Source organism: Oncorhynchus kisutch, linkage group LG4 (assembly GCF_002021735.2).
Source record: "Oncorhynchus kisutch isolate 150728-3 linkage group LG4, Okis_V2, whole genome shotgun sequence".
Lineage (NCBI taxonomy): Eukaryota > Metazoa > Chordata > Actinopteri > Salmoniformes > Salmonidae > Oncorhynchus > Oncorhynchus kisutch.
The window spans coordinates 61,172,508-61,194,652 of NC_034177.2; the positions used below are offsets into that span (position 1 = coordinate 61,172,508).

The 22,145-nt window shown below is 42.5% G+C and overlaps 1 protein-coding gene across 4 annotated transcripts; it reads left to right on the forward strand.

The window, feature by feature from the left end:
* Positions 1–2,643: 2,643 nt before the first annotated feature.
* Positions 2,644–12,547, forward strand: LOC109889800 (cdc42 effector protein 3-like). Of its 4 annotated transcripts, XM_020481522.2 has the most exons (3): positions 2,699–3,294; positions 10,713–11,654; positions 11,685–12,547. In XM_020481522.2, exons 2-3 carry the CDS (start codon positions 10,985–10,987, stop codon positions 12,017–12,019), a joined length of 1,005 nt encoding a protein of 334 aa, XP_020337111.1. In that variant the 5' UTR covers positions 2,699–3,294; positions 10,713–10,984; the 3' UTR covers positions 12,020–12,547. The 4 variants fall into 4 exon arrangements, with proteins under 4 accessions (XP_020337108.1, XP_020337111.1, XP_020337109.1 ...); XM_020481519.2 differs by having other exon boundaries at positions 2,644–3,294; positions 10,713–12,547; XM_020481520.2 differs by having other exon boundaries at positions 2,700–3,306; positions 10,713–12,547.
* Positions 12,548–22,145: the final 9,598 nt, after the last annotated feature.

Here is a 22,145-nt window from a genome sequence, read left to right on the forward strand (position 1 = left end):
GCACAGCTGAAAACTGTTGTGCTGATTAAAGAAGCAATAAAACTGGCCTTCTTTAGACTATTGAGTATCTGGAGCATGAGCATTTGTGGGTTCGATTACAGGCTCAAAATGGCTGGAAACAAAGAACTTTCTTCTGAATCTCTTCAGTATATTCTTGTTATGAGAAATTAAGGCTGTTCCATGAGAGAAATTGCCAAGAATCTGAAGATCTCGTACAACTCTGTGTACTACTCCCTTCACAGAACAATGGATACTGACTCAAAACAGAATAGAAAGAGGAGTGGGAGGCCCCGGTGCACACCTGAGCAAAAGGACAAGTACATTAGAATGTCTAGTTTGAGAAACATACGCCTCACAAGTCCTCAACTGGCAGCTTCATTAAATAGTACCTGCAAAACCTCAGTCTCAACGTCAACAGTGAAGAGGCGACTCCTGGATGCTGGCCTTCTAGGCAGAGTTGCAAAGAAAAAGCCATATCTCAGACTGGTCAATAAAAAGAAAAGATTAAGATGGGCAAAAGAACACGAACACTGGACAGAGGAACTCTGCCTAGAAGGCCAGCATCCTGGAGTCGCCTCTTCACTGTTGAAGTTGAGACTGAATGAAGTGCTTTGAAAGGCTGGTCAAGGCTTACATCAACACCATTATGACAGAAACCCAAGACCCACTCCAATTTGCATACCGCCCCAACAGATTCACAGATGATGCAATCTCTATTGCACTCCACACTGCCCTTTCCCACCTGGACAAAAGGAACACATATGGGACAATGCTATTCATTGACTACAGCTCAGCGTTCAACACCATAGTGCCCTCATAGCTCATCACTAAGCTAAGAACCTGGGACTAAACACCTCCCTCTCCAACTGGATCCTGGACTTCCTGATGGGTCGCCCCCAGGTGGTAAGGGTAGGGAACAAAACATCTGCCACGCTGATCTGCCACAGGGACCCTCAGAGGTGTGTGCTCAGTCCCCTCCTGTACTTCCTGTTCATCCATGACTGCATGGCCAGGCATGACCCCAACACACAACAGTAGTGGAGCAGGTTGAGAGCTTCACGTTCCTTGGTGTCCATTTCACCAACAAACTATCATGGTCCAAACACACCAAGACAGTTGTGAAGAGGGCACGACAAAGGCTATTCCACCTCAGGAGACTGAAAAGATTTGGCATGGGTCCTCAGATCCTCAAAGTTCTACAGCTGCACCATCTAGAGCATCCTGACGGGTTGCATCACTGCCTAGTATGGCAACTGCTCGGCCTCCGACCACAAGGCACCACAGAGTGTAGTGTGAACGGCCCAGTACATCACTGGGGCCAAGCTTCCTGCCATCCAGGATCTCTATACCAGGCAGTGTCAGAGGAAGGCCCTAAAAGTTGTGAAAGACTCCAGCCACCCTAGTCATAGACTGTTCTCTCTGCTAGCGCATGGTACCGGAGCACCAAGTCTAGGTCCAAAAGACTTATTAACAGCTTCTACCCCCAAGCCATAAGACCTGAACAGCTAATTAAATGGCTACCCATAGTATTTGCATTGTCCCCCCTTTTATGCTACTGTTACTCTCTGGTTATTATCTATGCATAGTTACTTTAACTCTACAAACATGTACATATTACCTCAAATACCTCGATTAACCGGTGCCCCCGCACATTGACTCTGTACCGGTACCCCCTGTATATAGCCTCACTACTGTTATTTTACTAAGTTAAGTTAAGAAAAATAAGTGGTAAGGGCTTGTAGTAAGCATTTCACTGTAAGGTCTACAGCTGCTGTATTCGGCGCATGTGACTAATAACATGTTATTTGATTTGATTAGGGCGACTGAGTTATCAATGTCAAATTTACTTGAGCGGAGGAGTGGGAATTTTGTGATCTGTCCTACATTGAACATGACAGGATTACTCTTAGTATAGAATTTGGACATGTGAGGACACCTATTCACTACTTTCCCCCAACATGAACACAGGCATAAACGGGAGGCGGCTATCACCCACTCTTTATCCCCCGTCTCTCCCCTCCTCTCATTCTCTCTCTAACCCCCCCCCCCCCCCCAACGTCACAACAGAGCAGCAGTGGTTACCAAGGTGATCGTTTTTTGGGGGCAAGAATAGCAGCAGAGCGCTGCAAAATACCTCTTAATTTGTGAAGCACAGCTTCCCTATGTCCTTGAGGGCATCAGGTTAGAGGGTTTACAATGCGACAAGAAGATTATGTGAACATCATTGTCCTTTTCACCTAGCCACTGTGAAAAGGGACAATAAAACACACACACACACACATTTCAATTGGGTAGATGGGGATCCCACCAGGGGAGCAGTTTAACAAAAGTATGTCATGTGTTGTCTGGTAGCCAATTAATAACTGTCCTCTGGATCACTGCAGTGCCGCAGAGTCCTGTAGGATTTAGCCTACTCAACCATGTAGGAAACAGAGAAAATGTTTGGAAGAACATAAAGCATACTGTGCTATGCGGTATAAAGGAGCGAGCCAGAATGTGAATGAATGTGCCGGTCTGAAAATAGTCACGGGAAATGGTGGGAGAATGAGTGCCTCAATGTATTTTATGAGAGCGAGACCTTGAATACAGTGTCTGCTGTATGCCCACTAGGTTTACAGAGCAGATTGGATCAGATCAAGGCAGAGAGAGTAAAGAGGAGAGAGGGAGAGGAGAGAGTGGGAAACTGAGTGAGAGAGCAAAAGAGAGAGAGAGAGAGAGAGGCAGAGAACAGACCGTTTAAAACAGCACTGTTTCAGGAAAGGAGGGACGTCCAGCGCAGCAGCAGAGGCAGCCTACTGATCCTCCAACCAGCTGCTGAGCAGACCTCCAGTGCGCCAGACCTCACCCTCAGCCTGACCTCTCTCCACCCCAGCAGATAGCTGCCCGCTGACGGAAGAGAGAGCAAGAGACACACCAGGGAAAAGGAGAGGATCCCACTCCACCCGTTCAAAACCGCCTCAAGCTGTGGCTAGGGGAGCAGACAGACAGACACCGGTGCTGCAGGCAGCGGTGAGAGATGGTTAGGAGGAGGAGACTACAGCTCCAGAGTGGAATAGCTAGATCGAACCTGAGAGGAATTCCAAAAACAGCTGTCCGGCAGACATCCCTCCCGAGAGCAAGTGGCGAGAGCAGGGCGGCCCCAGGGCAGAGACAGTAGTCAGTCAGCCCCAGTGAGTTTGGGAACCACACGCCACACACACCTCTTTAGCAGTCAGCACTAGGACTGCAGACCTTCAGGAGGGCAGTGGACACCTTTTGGCAGGAACCAGGAGCTTATCCCAGGAATTACACAAGGTGAGGGAAAGGGTGAGCAATGTTTAAGACTTTTAGTGTGTAATGGGTGTAGAATATCTCTGGCATCGCATCATGTACAGTGATTTGGTACATTATGGTAAAACCTTCAATGAGACTAAATATTCAAAGGGACAATGTTGCTGTTAGCGTGTGTCTCTGTGGTTCAACACTGTTGAATGTGATAATTAGTGTTCAGTTATGGATATAAAGAGTGCAGGGGTATTTTACATTACAAGGGGTGAGCAGTTCGGGGCAACCTGACACCACTTCTTTCTTTCCTAGAGGGGACATTTTAAGCCAGGCAACACACTTCTGACATGTTGAGCTTTGCGTTAATCTCCCGAGTGAACAGATTTTATTTTTAGGTTCTCGCAAGGTTTTTTGAGGGGTTTTTGGAGTGGCTCATCAGACTGCACTCATCGCATTGCCAGTGAGTGGTTGTGTTGTCATTCCCTTCATGTCTTTTCTGCTTGGATATGGTTTCCTGCCCGGCCCTGCCAAGGACAACTGGGCAGAACCCACGCTAGCGGGTGGCACGTGGGGTAAACGCTGACAGCTGGGGTGGGGAGTTACAGAGGAGGGGAGAATCAGACAGAACAAACACACCACCCTGCCATTCTATTACACTCCCACCACAGCCACATCCAGGCCCCAAGAGGAACAACTGCCTGTAATTGAGGTTTCTTTATGTAACAGAAACAGCTCAGACCAAGTCTTCTTAGGGCTACCATTACCCTCTGCGGTGGTATGCCCTAGTTCTTTTTTAAATTGCGGGCGAAAAGAAAGGGGACAATCTATTCATGGTCATGTCAGAATTTAAGGGGTTAAAGGTTAGAGTTTAAAATATGAACACGGGCTATAACCTCCCAGCCCAACATACATACAGTACATCAAAATATAACTGTGTTTTTACAAAACCATTTGTTCATGTTCAGCGACCATGGAATCCCTAAAAACCTTAATATCCCACTAATGCTAGTATGAGACAAACATTTGCTTGAAGGAAGGATTGTGATGGTTCCTTTTTTTTTGAAGAACGGTAATGGATAAAATAGGTCAAATTGTGAGCCGAAGTGTGTGCTGCTTCAATGCTTAATGTAGGCCTTTCTAGGTTCATTTCTGTGTACAGTGAGAACAAACTATAAAGTGTCATCATGGGCACTTGTTTAGAATACAGCACACTTACTTACACAAGCTCTAATAATAAGCTGACGGGGATAGTCAAAACAGATGGTTGTGAAGAGATGAGAGAGGGGGTCCATAACCGGACCCCACGGCCCTCATCCAAAATCATCTGTCCATTACCCAAAACCCTCAGCGCTTCCCTAGTCTACTACAACCCTCTCTGCTTACAATAGCTAATCCCCTTAACTGGACCTTGCTTTGCATTACATGGAACTCCCCATGTCTGTAACGAACCCAATGCTGTCCTTAGAGGCTGGAACGGCTCCAGCTCCCCCATCATGCCTGCACAGATACATACAGCCGACCCAATGACACATTAGCTTTATTCGCCACTCTCGATGATTGGACCGGTGCTCAGCAACCACTTGGGAGGAAGGCGCCAGCAGATCGCCCCCCCCCCCCCCCCCCCTCCCCCACCCCTCCCCTCCTTCCCCGGAGGTGTAAATGAAAACCCTTGACCGCATTCTGCAGTGGCGTCGCAGCGGGCCCAGGGCTGGCAACGAACATTCGCTGCTTTCGCTGCTCCTCTTGGGCTCCGGTCCAAAAGTACAGTGTGAATCTGGCCTTGAGTAGGAGTTAGACCAGTACGCACCTCCTCAACAATTTCACAACCAGTGAAAGTTCCAGTTTAAATATTTATATCAGATATTTTTTGCTTTTTATACAGCTTGCGTCCTCTATTAGTTATCCTGTCAGAATAACATTTTTAATAAAAAATACATAAATATTATCCCCTCTTTGTTGTTTTTTTATATACATACACACATTTACATACATGGTACTTTTTTTTTTCACAGTTACAGTACAGTACACATAGTTTTTTATATACACACACATTTTGGATAGTTAGTACTTAGACATGTATATAGTGTTTCCAGTAATAACTATTGCCGATCATGAGCTTTTTAAACCCAGCCCTCTGATACTCTTAGCAACATCTGCAGAGCTGAAATTGTCGTATGCTTCATATGTATATATAACATTCCGTCGGTTGCAAGAGTTTTGTATAATAATTTCACATTGGAAAAACTCTGTGTTGAATCAAGCATTGTTTTGTATATCAGTTCATACCCCATGTGTCATATATATATATATATATATATATCTCAGATATTTTGCTTTTATAACAGCTGGCGTCCGCTATTAGTTATCCTCTCAGAAAAACAGAGTTAGCTGACTGAGCTGAATACCACTTCCTTTTTAATTAACTAGTGGCCTCTGACATTCCAATCATGCCTGCCAAATGCAGCCAAACTCCATTCCGCCACCAGAATGATCCGTTTGAAGGTCATCCGCTTTATGTACACCAGCTGACATTTCATGGGCAATGGCTGTTGACCTTGATTTAGATGCATAACGGATGTCTCTCTATGCTATCGGATGTCTCTCTAGCTATACTATCAATAGCATAACTCTGTAGAAATCTTCCACCCGAGCCAAATTCCCCATTGCTGGACTAGAGGGAATTTGGCTAGGATGAGGAAATCTATATAGGGACTATACAGCTGATTACAACAACAACAAAAAACACGGTCATCCATCATAATGCTATGGATTTCCCATGACACTTGAGAATAGCGGATCTGTATTCCATCCGCACAGACCCAGCAAGTGGTCTGGCTCTGATGCTAGGGCAGTCCAATAATCAATACGTGTGTCAGACTGTAGCTGCCTAAGCCAGTGACCGTCTGCAGTTTGGGAAGGTATTATAAGGCAGGTAACGCGGCTGCAGTCACAGCACAGAGTACATACATTGGAAGGAGCCCATGAGAGGACTTCCTATCGGAACCCAGCCGCAGTGGGCCTTAGCTGTCAAGGTCAACTGAGAAAGAGCAGTACGGAGAGAGGCGGAGAGAGGGAGAAGGGAAAAGGAGTCAGATGCTATGCGAGGCAGGGGTTCCTTGCTTCCTTTTCTGTCCCGTAAAAAAAAAAAACACTGCAGGACTCTTTTAAACGGTCTGTTATTCCTCTTTCTCTCTTATTTTTAGTACAGGAAACACTGATGTTATCATTTAGATGGGCAACGGTGATATTATCCTTCATTTAGTCTAGGCACCAAATGCCTCTGGTTGAAAAACACTACAGTGTCTGTCGTCTTCACAGTTATACAGGTATCCGGTCTGCAGCCCAGATAAACACCATGCCAAGTGTCCATGGCTGTCCCCACTAAACATGTACCATGGATAAATGTGAATTTGTGAATTTGTATTAGGATCCCCATTAGCTGACGCCGTAACATTAGCTAATCTTCCTGAGGTCCAACACCAATTAATAAGATATTACAAACAACTATAAATGAATACTTTACAAACATTTAACAAGTAGACAACACAGACGATTAAAATACCTGACAGTAAACACATTTAACATTCAGTTGATGCTTTCTATTTCCTGTCCAGTCATATGGTTTATCGCATTAGATGTTCTTAAAAAGATTCTCGAAGGTGGATTTAGGAATATGGATTGGTAAAGGGTTCTATTCAGCTATGACTCTATATAAAACTGTAGATTTAAGGTGATTTGTCCTTGGCTTGGGTTGTCTTAGATGCCCTGAATTTACCTGTCTAGTTTGGTGGTTATGCGTGTTGCTAGTATGTACTAACTGCCCTGAAAAATACAGTCTTTTTAAAAATATATAACATTCCCAAAGAAAATCAGAATAATGGATATTCATTTGTTTTCAACGTGAAGCCATGAGAGATTGTGACGCATTTGGATAATATTCACATGGATAGAGCAATGAAGAGGTAATCTGGCAGCCCTTTTTTGAGCAATTTTGAGCTTTTTATATCTTTTTTGCTGCAGACGACCATATAACTGGACAGTACTCAAAGTGTGATAGGACCAGGGATTGAATCACCTGATTCTGAGTGCTAGATGTTACATAATCTGAACATTTACTTGAAACAGAAATTCCCGTACCTATCTTAATGTTATTTATGTGTTCTGCCCATGATAAAGCGGCGTCCAACATGACAACTAGTAGTTTCATTTTTTTTCACTTGCTCTACATGCATTCTATTCACAGACAAATTAAATTGGGGGTCATCAGCAAGCATATATTTTGAACTCAATACATTTAGTTTTATAAACACCAATTTGTTCATATCAACCCACTCTGACACCATTCTTAGTTCACTACTCAGTACATCTGTTAGCTCCTTATATTCTGATGCTGCGATAAATATTGTAGAGTCATCAGCATACATGACCACTCTTGCTTTGTTCAATACTGAAGGTAAATCATTAGTAAAGCTAGAGTAGAGAAGTGGGCCTAGGCAGCTTCCTTGAGGATCACCACAGTGTATATCTTTACTGTTTGAAAAACTACCATTAAAGAACACTTTTTGCCTTCTCCTGGATAGATGGCTTTCCATCCAGAATAGAGCTGCAGACTTAAAACCATAATATTTGAGTTTACCTAGTAACAGTTCATGATCAATTACATCAAAAGCAGCACTGAAATTTAACAACACTGCACCAACTAACTTCCTGTCATCTATACTCTTCAACCAATCAACTGTCATTTGTGCTAAGGCTGTACTCGTAGAATGCCCTTTGTATGCATGCTGAAAACAAGTTACATGAGAAATAATCCTTGATTTGTACAGATGCAATGTTTTCCAATAATTTACTTGACACAGGCAGCAAGTTTAAAGGATGACTATTAGGACCAGTGAATGCAGATGTTTTATCCTTAGGTAGTGGAATAGCCTTGGACTCTTTCCAGACTTCTGGGCACACCCCATACATTTAGCACTTATTAAAAATATGAGAGATTGGGGTAGATATTTGGTAAGTTGTAACTCTAAGCAATATGGCATCAAGATTATCTGTACAAGGTGAATTGTCATCCGAAAGAGACAACAGCATCCGTTCCCCCTCTTCCCTTTCTACTTGGTGAAATTCAAACACGCATTGCCTCTCCTTCATGATCCAACCTTTACTAAGGGTATATGACATGGAGCCATTGTAACGCTCGTCGAAATGGGTAGACCAAGGCGCAGCGTGATTTGAGTTCATCATAATTTATTTGTGAACCAGCAACAAAACAATAAAGAGAAACAAACGAACGAACGAACGAACGTACAGCCTTGTAGGGCTCAAAAGCAACAATACAAAAAACAAGATCCCACAAAAAACAGGTGGGAAAAGGCTGCTTAAATATGATCCCCAATCAGAGACAACGATAGACAGATGCCTCTGATTGGGAATCATACCAGGCCAACATAGAAATACAAAAACTAGACTACACATAGAAATAATAAACTAGAACACCCCCCAGTCATGCCCTAACCTACTCCACCATAGAAAATAAAGGCTTTCTATGGTCAGGATGTGACAGCCATCAGTTGGAATCATAGAATTCCTCAACTTGTCCACTTTGCCTGTAAAATATTAATTAAAGCAGTTTGCGATGGCTTGTGGTTTTGGATTAATATACCTTCTGATTCAACAAAAGAGGAGGACATGTTCGAATTCCTACCCATAATAGCATTCAACGTTCTCCACAGTTTTCCCATCACACTTTACAACAGTATATCAATTTTGTGTCTATACAAGATTTCTTAATTTACAATCATTTGCTTATCAAACAGAGTGCCAGATTTATCTGCTGCTTTTTTGGCATCATAACATTCAATCATTATATTTCTCAGCTCATCACCAATCCATGGGGCACCGCTTGACCTCAGTGCATTTTCTTATTTTACCAGCTATACCCATGAATACAGTTGAAGTCGAAAGTTAACATAGACCTTGCCAAATACATTTAAACTCGGTTTCACAATTCCTGACGTTTAATCCTAGTAAAAATTCCCTGTTTTAGGTGAGTTAGTATCACCACTTAACTTTAAGAATGTGAAATGTCAGAACTATAGTAGAGAGAATGTAACGGCAGATTTCCTCTTCGTCTGAAGAGGAGTAAGGATCGGACCAAGATGCAGCGTGGTAAGTGTTCATGACGATATTTTAATAAAGACAAAATGAACACTCGAACAAAAACAATAAACGATAACGTGAAATCTACAAAAAAAACTAAACAGTACCGTGTGGCAACAAACACACACACAGAAAAAAACACCCACAAACCAACCCAGGCTACCTAAGTATGATTCTCAATCAGAGACAACAAACGACACCTGCCTCTGATTGAGAACCATACTAGGCCGAAACAGAAACCAAACATAGATAAACAAACAGACTGCCCACCCCAACTCACGCCCTGACCATACTAAATAAAGACAAAACAAAGGAAATAAAGGTCAGAACGTGACAGAGAATGATTTATTTCAGCTTTTATTTCTTTCATCACATTACCAGTGGGTCAGAAGTTTACATACAGTCAATTTGTATTTGGTATACACTCAATTTGTATTTTTCCAATGACATGGTAAACATTTTTGGGCTGATTTCATGTTGAATTCACATTAGTTGACAATCAAATGTAAATGAAAACTAGAGGTTGAACTGACGACTGCCCAGTGGGATGACTGGTATTTCAGTCAAAATTACGATTGAAACAGAACGTCCAGCTATCAAAGTAAAAACAAATAAGCATCTGCCTCCCACTCTTTTAAAATCCTCCAATAATCCCCTGTAGCCCTCCTCCAACCGTTAGTTCTCCTAACTCCTCCCTTCCCTCTTTCTCTGCATCACTTCAACGCCCCCCTCTTTCCCTCTTGGTACGTGTCTGGGCAGTAGCCCTCTCCTCCATCGTCTGCCTTGCTCTGATCCTTCTAAAGCCCTCTCACCTCTCTTCGCCCGATCTGCTGTCCAGCTGTTCCATATTAGCACATGTAAGAGGAGGCAGCCTTGGGGGGGGGGGGGGGTCTCGTAAGGACCTGAGCAGATGAGCCTGAGCCTGAGCTTCAGTTCACCAGGCCTTGCCCTCAAATCTCATATGGCCTTTACGCTCTCTAAATGCAGGGGGATGAGGGGAACTGGGGATGAAGACATTCCGTGTGTGTCCACGATTTATTTTGTCGTCTTGTGTAAGTAACTTTATATTGTTATTTGAATGGGGATTGACATGAATTGTAGATCATCACTGACAGACCAGTTGGGATTCTAGGGAAGAAGTTGGAGAAATGTCTATGGATAAACATTTTATTGGAATGTAAAATGTAACATTGGCTCAAGCATCTTGGCACAACATACCCCGGATTTGACTAATAGACTGATAAACTGTGTATGTTTAGGGGAAAAACATTTTGTTCTCTTTCTTTCCTCAGAAATGTGGCTGGTTGACCACACTGCAACCTCATAGACAACACTGGTGAGAACTTGGACTCCTGATCAACTTGGATTTCCTGATTAATGACAGAAATATCAAAGCTATCTTCGGAGCAGCACAAGACAACACAGCCATTTCATTGAGAATGTAATTTCCTCATCTCCCCAGGGAGACCTTGTGTTCAGTGTGAAGTTCTTCACCAATCCTAAAGTTCCAGGAGAGTCCTCCTCTTTGTCCTTTATCTCTCAGCTCTATTCAACAGTGACCACCATGCCTGCCAAAGCACCCATCTACCTGAAGTCCAAAAATAGCAAGAAAGGCAAGAAGTGTCGTCTGAGAGACATCCTGTCCCCAGACATGATCAGCCCACCGCTGGGGGACTTCCGCCACACCATCCACATCGGAAAAGGCGGTGAGAGGGACGCCTTCGGGGACATGTCCTTCCTCCAGGGAAAGTTTGAGCTCCTGCCTGGGAAAGGTGAGGTGTTCCGTCCGCAGTACAGCATCCACAACGAGTTCCTGCGGGCCAACAGCGCATCTGATGCCCAGTTTCCTGAGACACCCTCTCCCGTTCTAAAGAACGCCATCTCGCTCCCTTCAATTGGAGGGTGCCAGGCCCTCACCCTACCCCACCTCTCCACCGCTGTGTTCTCTATGCCCGCTATGGACCCCCTGGTGTGCATGGTAGGGCGGATCCCTACCTCTCCCCTGGGGAGCCCAGACGGGGCTGACATCCTGGAGATTGAAACCCTGTTGCGTTCCATCGAGGTCTTCAGCAGCGACCCGACCAGACATCCGACAGAAGTCACAACCAAACCAGACGTCCTGCTGGATCTGATAGAGAAACCAGAGAAGCCAAAGACGACGAAAGTCTCCAAAAGTAATCATAAAAAGCACAATGGTGAAAACGGGTATGAAAAGCCTTCACCTACCTATTACATCAATGGCAACAGCAATGGTAATGGTGTCTTCAATGAAAACAGCAATGGCATCTTCAATAGTCACGAAGGCTTCAGCAGCAATGACAACCGCAATGGCTTTAGAAGCTTTAACAATGACATTACCCTCCGCTTCGAGAAAAAGCTCTCTGATTGCAATGGAGACTGGGTGGACAGGGACAGCGGGGTGGACGAGGGGCGCCTTTGCGACTTTGACTTTGAGTTCTCCAAGGAAAAGAGTGTGTCACAGTATTCGATCTCCCACATCACCGGGTCTCTTCTGTCACTTGAACTCGATTTGGGCCCCTCCATTCTTGATGATGTACTCAACATCATGGGTGACCCCAAGGCAAAGAGCAGACCTTGAGCAATGCCAAAGCTGAAGAGGCGAAAGGGAAATACAGAACTTGAGAGAAGTATGAGAAAGGTCTCACAAACCTGTCAAGATACAGTCCATGGCATGTGGAGCGCTGCTTTATGTCCTTATTTTCAAAAGAAGTTTCTAATTTAGCTTCTTGGAAGTCTCAATGCTTTTATTGTTTGTGCGTTGTGCCACAAGTATTAGAAGATGCATGTGCTATTGAATTACTACTAAACCAAAGCCATTGTGCCTTTTATTTTGCAATTAAATTAAGATTAAAGGGTAATTTAGTGTTCTTTTCCTAGCTTTTGCTGTAGATAAAAAAAAGGTTGCTTTGATACACAATCTAAAGCCCTGTTTCTCTGTAAATATAATGCATCTTGTGTGACTTTTAACATGTTTATCAAGGCACTGTTTTGTTTGTCACATGACCATTTTATTAACAAAACTACAAAGAATCCTATGCATAATATACAGTACTTGTGTTTTTATTAAATGGCATTAATAAATAAAAATGTGTCCTATTTCCCTCTACTTTTTTCAAAAGAGTGAAATAATATGTGATTGTGCAGTTGTATCATTGATGGTATGATACAGTATATTTCAGAGAAAATGACTGAGGTTTGAGAGTAAAAGATGGAGGAACTCAAAGTGAAGACGATAGGCCTACACAGTACAGTACACTTGGAAACTGAGAAAGACGAGCAAAAAAAGCGAGAAGGCCTGAGAAGAGATGCGAAACGGAAACAGACACGAGAGAGTGGGAAAAAAAGAGAAGAACAGAATAGATTTCTTTCTCATCTTCTGGCATTCTTTACGTTCTGCTTCACTGCCCTGCGGTGGGAGCACTGGTGGGAGAGCACTCAACCAGGCGCCTGCTCCGTTTGTCTACGTGCGGACGGGGACAAGCAGAGGAGGGGTCTTTAAAATTCCCTACATTCCAGTAACGGAGCACAAGCATCCAGGAGCGGGCATAAATCAGCTGTTTAGAGTTGTTGTGTAATGGGTTGTAAAAGTGTCTCACAAGACAGGCAAACTTTTTTTTTGTTTCCGTGCAAAGAGATGGATTGCAGCTCTCCTCTGTCTTTGATCAAGAAGGTCAATTCCTGACCTAGCGGTGTTGAGGCAACATTCTGATTTGGCAATTGAAGTCGGAAGTTTACATAGACCTTAGCCAAATACATTTAAACTCAGTTTTTCACAATTCCTGACATTTAATCATTGTAAAAATTCCCTGTCTTAGGTCAGTTAGGGTCAGCAATTTATTTTAAGAATTTGAAATGTCAGAATAATAGTAGAGAGAGTGATTTATTTCAGCTTTTATTTCTTTCATCACATTCCCAGTGGGTCAGACACTCAATTTGTATTTGGTAGCATTGTCTTTAAATTGTTTAACTTGGGTCAAACATTTTGGGCAGCCTTCTACAAGCTTCCCACATTAAGTTCGGTGAAATTTGGCCCATTCCTCCCGACAGAGCTGGTGTAACGGAGTCAGGTTTGTAGGCCTCCTTGCTCACACACACTTTTTCAGTTCTGCCCATACATTTTCTATGGAATTGAGGTCAGGGCTTTGTGATGGCCACTCCAATACCTTGACTTTGTTGTCCTTAAGCCGTTTTGCCACAAATTTGGAAGTATGCTTGGGGTAATTGTCCATTTGGAATACCCATTTGCGACCAAGCTTTAACTTCCTGACTGATGTCTTGATATGTCGCTTCAATATATCCATAGAATTTTCCTTCCTCATGAAGCCATCTATTTTGTGAAGTGTACCATTCCCTCCTGCAGTAAAGCACCCCCACAGCATAATGCTGCCACCCCCGTGCTTCGTGGTTGGGATGGTGTTCTTCGGTTTGCAATCCTCCCTCTTTTTCCTCCAAACATAACGATGGTCATTATGGCCAAACAGTTCTATTTTTGTTTTATCAGAGGACATTTCTCCAAAAAGTAAGATCTTTGTCCCCATGTGCAGTTGCAAACTGTAGTCTGGCTTTTTTAATGGCGGTTTTGGAGCAGTGGCTTCTTCCTTGCTGAGCGGCCTTTCAGGTTATGACAATATAGGACTCGTTTTACTGTGGATATAGATACTTTTGTACCTGTTTCTTCCAGCATCTTCACAGGGTCCTTTGCTGTTGTTTTGGGATTGATTTGCACTGTTCGCACCAAAGTACGTTCATCTCTAGAAGACAGAATGTGTCTCCTTCCTGAACGGTATGACGGGTGCGTGGACCCATGGTGTTTATACTTGCGTACGTTTGTACAGATGAACGTAGTACCTTCAGGTGTTTGGAAATTGCTCCCAAAGATGAACCAGACTTGTGGAGGTCTACAATTTATTTCTGAGGTCTTGGCTGATTTCTTTTGATTTCCCATGATGTCAAGCAACGAGGCACTGCGTTTGAAGGTAGGCCTTGAAATACATCCACAGATACCCCTCCAATTGACTCAAATGATGTCAATTAGAAGCTTCTAAAGCCATGACATAATTTTCTGTCATTTTCCAAGCTGTTTAAAGGCGCAGTCAACTTAGTGTATGTAAACTTCTGACCCACTGGAATTGTGACACAGTGAATTATAAGTGAAATAATCTGTCTGTAAACAATTGTTGGAACAATTACTTGTCATGCACAAAGTAGATGTCCTAACCAAAACTATAGTTTATTAACAAGACATTTTTGGAGATGTTGAAAAACAAGTTTGAAAAACAAGTTTGAATGACTCCAACCTAAGGGTATATAAACTTCCGACTTCAACTGTATGTGAACACTGCTGTTTACAAAAGGTGCTGTGGCTGCAGTATGGTGTGATATGTTGCATTCCTTTGAAAGTTAAAAGGCTTTGCGTCAGAACAAATAATTACCAGAGACTGATTTGACATCCTCAAATGGAAAATACTGAAAACGTTTTAATTGTCTGTAATGTGTTATAAAAGGTGTGAGACATTCCATTTGTGTGTTTGTGGGATTGTTTAAGTTTGTTGTCTAGTTGTGAAACCTTGTACAACTTCTGGTCTCGACCATGCTGCTAATCTTTCACTGAGGTGCTGGGTTAGGGCTGCCAATTGTCTTTTTGTCTTTCATCATACATGTTTGTTTAGTATGATTTATTTTGATTATAAATAAAAATAAAAATCCCCTTTTTCTCCCCAATTTCGTGATATCCAATTACAGTCTTGTCCCATCGCTGTAACTCCCGTACAGACTCGGGAGATGTGAAGGTCAAGAACCATGCGTCCTCCGAACCACGCACTGCTTCTTGACACACTACTCGCTTAACCCGGAAGCCAGCTGCACCAATGTGTCAGAGGAAACACCATACAACTGGCTACCGAAGTCAGCGTGCATACGCCTGGCCAGCCACAAGGAGTCGCTAGAGCACGATAGGACAAGAACATCCCAGCCAGCCAAACCCCCTCCTATCCTGGACAACGCACCATGGGTCTCCCTGTCACGGCCAGTTGCGACAGCCTGGGATCAAACCAGGGTCTGTAGTGACACTGTGATGCAGTGCCTTAAACTACTGCGCCACTCGGGAGGCCCAGTCAGATTTTTATTTGTATCTCAACTACAGGCCTCATATAGCCTGTACTGCCTGTCTCAATCCCCAAATTGCCAACTCTCTGTGCTGGTCTAGCCAAAAATCATGCAAGAAGAATAAATAATGCCATGGATTGTGCATATTTATATAGAAGGTAGAAAATAACCTTGTTGGCCTGTGTTTTATGACTATCACAGCTGCTTTTCCTCAACCTCCATGTATGCTACAAAGTAAAGTAAAGAGAGATAGTCATGATCCAAATGGATACATTTAGCATGTGATACACCCACAGACATATAACTAAATAGAACAATATCCCTACTTGTTTCTCTGACTCAATCTTGAATACACTGCCTGTTTTCCAGCTCAGACTCAAGTGCCTTTCAAATGCAATTACTATAAATGTTTGACCCAAACATAGTTATTTTCCATGTTTTCACCACACGGAGCCAGACAAACACAGTCATTATTGCTGGGGGAAAAGGGTGTGTTGTAATTGGTTTAGCCAGATTAGTGACACTCCAGAAGGATGGAGAGGTGACACAGGCGTCGACAGATTCTGCTCTACCTGGAGCCCTGTAATTGTCTGTTGGTCGCTTAACAAAAATAGCAAATACTTAAAGGCCCAATACCGCCATTTTTATCTCAATATCAAATCATTTCTGGGTAACAATGAAGTACTTTATAGTGATTGTTTTCAATTAAAATGAGAAAAAATAGCAAGAGCAAAATTTGCTAGGACTATCTAGGAATGGTCTGAGTAGGGAAGAAAAACTGAAAACTAGCTGTTATTGGCAGAGAGGTTTGGAACTCTTTCTTATTGGTCTATTTACTAACTTACCGCCTTGTGTTGTCACCAGGCAGGCCAGAACGCCATACCACCACGACAGGCTGAAATGTATTTTCAAACAGCTCTTACACTAAAAGGGTATTATCATAATTTTCACAATTTCATGGTATTATTCCAACCTCATAGTGTGGAAATATGTATAAAACGCAGGAAAATCTAATTTTTTACTTTGGTGCCATGGGTTGGCAACGTGGTGACAATAAGAAGCCTGGGGAAAAGGGAGGAATTAACTGGAAAAATATGTTTATTCACTTGCCCGTTACATGGTTTTCTAGTTGACTAACCAAGGAAACACACAAAGTAGTTTATAGCCATATTCTTTTTTACATAATGGAGGTATTAGTCATGTGTAGCTGGGCTCATGGATCAGTAAACATTCCCTCCTCTGATAAGCCAAATATACTGGCTAAACTGGCTATTTGTTTTATGCATGCAAACATCCCATAATTCCTATGTAATGTGACATGTAAAACATTTACCGCTAAGCTTGTTTTCACAAAGAACGTTCTGGTTCATCACAACCGTTGATAAATCGTTTGTGGTTCTCAAGAAACTGCCTCTCGCTTAAAATACCCCAACAGAACATTTGAGATCATGGGAGTCCAGCTCTCTCCTGTTCCTGTTTCCTGGACTAAGGTGAAGCTGTCAGGTTTCAGGATGAATAAGCTTTGGCCCATGGGCCAGGTGTGCCAAAAAAAGCATAACTCAAACCAAGACAAATTTTTTACACCACCTCTCAGACAGCCCAGAATAATGTGTGCAGTGTCTTTCACATAGAGGTGTTATTCTCAGAGTCCCTCATAGTGATATTTGCACTAGGTGAAAAGAGGGACATTTTTTTATATGACATTTCCCTGCTCTCTGGCATGCTGTGGAGACAGCAGAAGCATGGTAAGGAGGATAATGGTCTTCTTGTTTTCCCCTCACACTGCTATGAACGCTTTCCAGCCATGCAGAAGGCAGGACATGAAGAAATGTTTGAGACTACAACTAGGCCTATCTTGATAATAAATATGAGCGTTAATTGTTATTGCGTAAGAAAGAGATATCATTTCTTGTGGAGGGAATGCCAGGTTTGATGCTTGGATTAAGCCATCGGGACCAGGGTTAGTGAGGGGAGCTTTACGGGGACACTTTGGTATGCTTTGCACAGAAGCAGGGATTGTGTGTTCATCCCAAACCTGCTGAATCAGTTGCTTGGAATGGAACCCAGTTCACCTTAAAAAAAAACAGCAGAACGTTGAGTATTTACTTCACCTGAGGGGCGAATAAAATAGCAGGGGGAGAAAGTGACGCAGAGCAGACTACAAGCAGGCTCACATGCAGTTTGGTCTCCGGGGCATGCAAACGTCAGGTCTGCCGTGTTGACGGTTGTTTGCAGACCGTTTCCATGGTGAGGGAGATTTGTGTCTGCAGCATGTGAAGACGGAAGCTGAGGTGGGGGCAAAAGTCTAGGGTTGAAGCCCTGAACAGTGTCAGATTGGAGGGAGAATGATGGGTACAAGACGAGATCCAGACGTCATTCCAGTGTAGGAACTTTTTGTGCATCCCTCCTCAGTACTCACAACCCATGCAAACATGTTTAGAACTGTTCACTTGCATGTGGTTAAAGGTCTATGTGACTGCTTTGAGAGGGAGAGTTTAATCATTGACGTTTCACCACTGCCTTTGTGAAGTTTGAACTTAGTAGATAACGTACAGTGAGCTCCTAGAGCATTTGGACCGTGACAATTTTGTTGTTATTTTGGCTCTGTACTCCAGCACATTGGATTTGAAATGATACAATTGCTATGAGGTTAAAGTGCAGCTTTAATTTGAGGGTATTTTCATCCCTATCAGGTGAACGACATGCCACTGGCATTGAATGAAGCTAGTGTGTCTATGTATGCGGATAACTCAACACTATAAATGTTAGCTACTACAGTGACTGAAATGACTGCAACACTTAAAGAGCTGCAGTTAGTTTCAGAATGGGTGGCAAGGAATAAGTTAGTGCTAAATATTTTATTTAAACTAATAGCATTACGTTTGGGAGAAATCCTTGACTAAACCCTAAACCTCAACAAAATCTTGTAATGAATAATGTGGAAATTGACTAAACTGCTTGGAGTAACCCTGGACTGTAAACTGTCATGGTCCAAAGATATTGATACAACGTTTGTTAGGATGGGGAGAAGCCTGTCCATAATAAAGTGTTGCTCTGCATTCTTAACAGCGCTAACAACAAGGCAGGTCCTAGTTCTAGGTGCCACAAAGAGGGACTTAGGAAAATTGCAATTGTCTCTGAACAGGGCAGCACGGCTGGCCCTTGGATGTACACAGAGAGCTGACATTAATAACATGCAGGTCAATCTCTCCTGGCTGAAAGTGGAGGAGAGATTGACTACATCACAACTTGTATTTGTGATAGTTATTGACATGCTGAATACACAGAGCTGTCGGTTTGAACTACTGGCACATAGCTTGGACACACATGCATACCCCACAAGACATGCCACCAGAGGTCTCTTCACAGTCCCCAAGTCCAGAACAGACTAGGGGAGGCGCACATTACTACATAGAGTCATTACTACATGGAACTCTATTCCACATCTAGTAACTCATGCAAGCAGTCAAATTTGATTTTTAAAAAACAGATAAAAATACACCTTATGGAATATCAGGGACTGTGAAGCAACACAAACATAGGCACAGACACACGATAACATACGCACTATACACACACGTACACATGGATTTTGTGTTGTAGATACAGTATATGGTTGTAGAGTAGGGGCCTGAGGGCACACAATGTGTTGTGAATGTATTGTAATGGTTTATATTTATTTTTATTTAGCTGGACACCAGGAAGAGTAGCTTCTGCCTTGGCAGCAGTTAATGGGGATCCATAATAAATACAAATACAAACAGTTTAGAAATTACAGCACCTTTTGTACATAGTCCCCACATTTTAGGGAATAAAAATTCACTTATGTGCATTAAAGTAGTGAAAAGTTCAGTAGTTGGTCCAATATTCCCTAGCACACAATGACTACATCAAGCTTGTGACTCTACACATTTGTTGTATGCATTTTCTGTTCGTTTTGGTTGGGTTTCAGATTATGTTGTGCCCAATAGAAAATAATGATAAATAATGTAAATAATGAGTCACTTTTAACAAAAACATCTGTAGTGTTAGAAACATATTCTATTCTTATTTACAATAAAATTGACTCCAACATTTTACAATACATTTTTTACCATTCATATACCGTTTTGAGACAAATCAGCCTAGCATGCTTTTTTATACACACAGCATGGCTTACATCTCACCCGATCAGATTTGTTGTGCTTTTTGAATGAAAGAGTCCTCTGGACAGTCAGATAACCCACCAGGATAGAACATATTCTGGATGTCCATTGAGGGAACAGTTGTTCTACTTGGCAGATGAACAACACACAGCACAGTTTCAAACCTATGCTGATGAATTCTGCAAATATAAATCCTATACCCATAACCTGTTGAATTGGTGTAGGTGTCTCCTTCTGACTACCACTCATACAGATCAGAGAGAGGTCAAAGTTCACTGTGAGATTGTCATCATTTTGATATTTATATATATGCCTCTAACTTTCTCACTCATCATTATTCACAATTCATTCAGGATTATCTGTAATCATGGTTCCATCCACATATTAATGTAGGCGTCTTTATAAACATATTCTATTCTTATTTACAATAAAAGTGACTCCAAAATGACATGATACATTATTTACCATTCGTTTCGAATGGGCACAAAATTATTTGAAACACAACCAAAACAAACAACAAATGCATCCGACAAGTTTGTAGAGTCACAAGCTTGATGTAATCATTGCGTGCTAGGAATATGGGACCAAATAGTAAACTTTTGATTACTATAATACACATATACAATATGAATTTCTCCCAATACTTTTGCTCCCCTAAAATGGGGGGACTATGTACAAAAAGTGCTGTAATTTCTAAACAGTTCACCCGATATGGATGAAAATACACTCAAATTAAAGCTGACTGCTAACAGTCTGCACTTTAACCTCATAGTCAGAGCCAAAACAACAAAAAATACTTTTGGATCTCACTGTAAAGTAATACACCTTGTGTCCCACCATATTGTCGGCTCATTTTGGACCTCTAACCCCTTTTAAACATTGTGTGTTTCAGCTAAAGACTTCTGGGTTTTACCATTTGGATTTGTCTTTCTCGAGGGCTTTTTATGAGACAAGGGCTCTACATCTGTAGAGTCCGAATGTTTTGCTCTATGGTGCTCACAAGCAACACAAGAGTAATTAAAAGGTAAGGAGTTCTTCGACATCGAAGATTATAGGAAATCCCAGGACATATAACTTTATATAATACTGACATTTTGCCACTAAAACTCGTGAATGCAGCTGTTTTATTGTAACCCTTGTTGCCCTGAAAAGAAAATGATCAAATACTTCATTGTGATGCTAAATATAAGGGCTGGACAAAAACACAGGCCCGATGAGGTTAATGTACCTTAAAAGAGAAGTGACTTGTACTTAATTGGCTTCAGATACATGTTGCTATCCCCCAGAGTTCAGCCTGCAGTCAGAGACAGACAGACAGACATAGTACTTACTGTACTGTCAGCTTAGTGATTGATACAGAAAAGCCTTCGTGAAAAGCCCAAAAGCTTGCGGCGCTTGCCAGTCAATCTCTTTCATTTATGGCATCCCTCACACAGAAAACACCATGAATTATTCAAAGTCACCCCACATCCTGACAGAGTGCGCGCAACTGTGACAGAATCTTGTGATGTGAAATGTATGCACTTGAGTGGAGGCTGCTGAGGGGAGGACGGCTCATAATAATGGCCGGAACGGAGCCAATGGAATGGCATCAAACGCCTGGAAACCATATGTTTGGTGTATTTGATACCATTCCACTGATTCCACTCCATCCATTACCCCAAGCCCTTCCTCCCCGATTAAGGTGCCACCAACCTCCTGTGATGCACGTGACTATGTCTGGGCTCGTATTCATGAAGCGTCTCACAGTATGCGGATTAGTTATGCCTTTAAATGGATACTTCGGGATTTTAACTAGCGTTAGTGTAATGACCAGTCATTGCGCTAACGCTAGTTAGCAGCTCCCTTCAAACTGCACGCAGAGACATAAAAATGGTATTCACGAGTTCATCTGACTAAATAAAGAGCTTTACTGCCAACATCCCAAGGTTTCCCTTTAAAAATCTAAATGAATAAGAGGGGGGACCTGATCCTATATCTGTACTCTTATTGAGACGCTTCATTAGACACTGAGCGGTCCTCAAAAGGCAGTGTAAGGAGGAGAGGACGAGACCAAAGGATATTTATTTCAGTTGCATCTTCTCTGCTATGTTCGGCTGTATTTTGAACCGCCCCGATCATCTCCACGGCAATCAGTGCCCATTTAGAGTCTCTCCAATAGAGAGCCCCACTCAACTGTCTATATTCACACATACGTGGAATTTACACATGTGATATTTATGTTTGCTCTTTGCAGTGTTTTCTCAAAACAACACTGAAAATTCCTGTCAATGTCACGGGGGAAGGGTTGTAGACTGGGAGGACATTTCCCCTTATAGATATGTGGGAAATTCAGCCGGGGTGACATCACTTGCCCTCTTTACCTCTCCCCCCTCCCACTCTCTGTCCCAGTCATACAACTGTACAACACTTCTGTCAGTCTCATGGCACTACTGTAGTCCACAGTGTCACCTT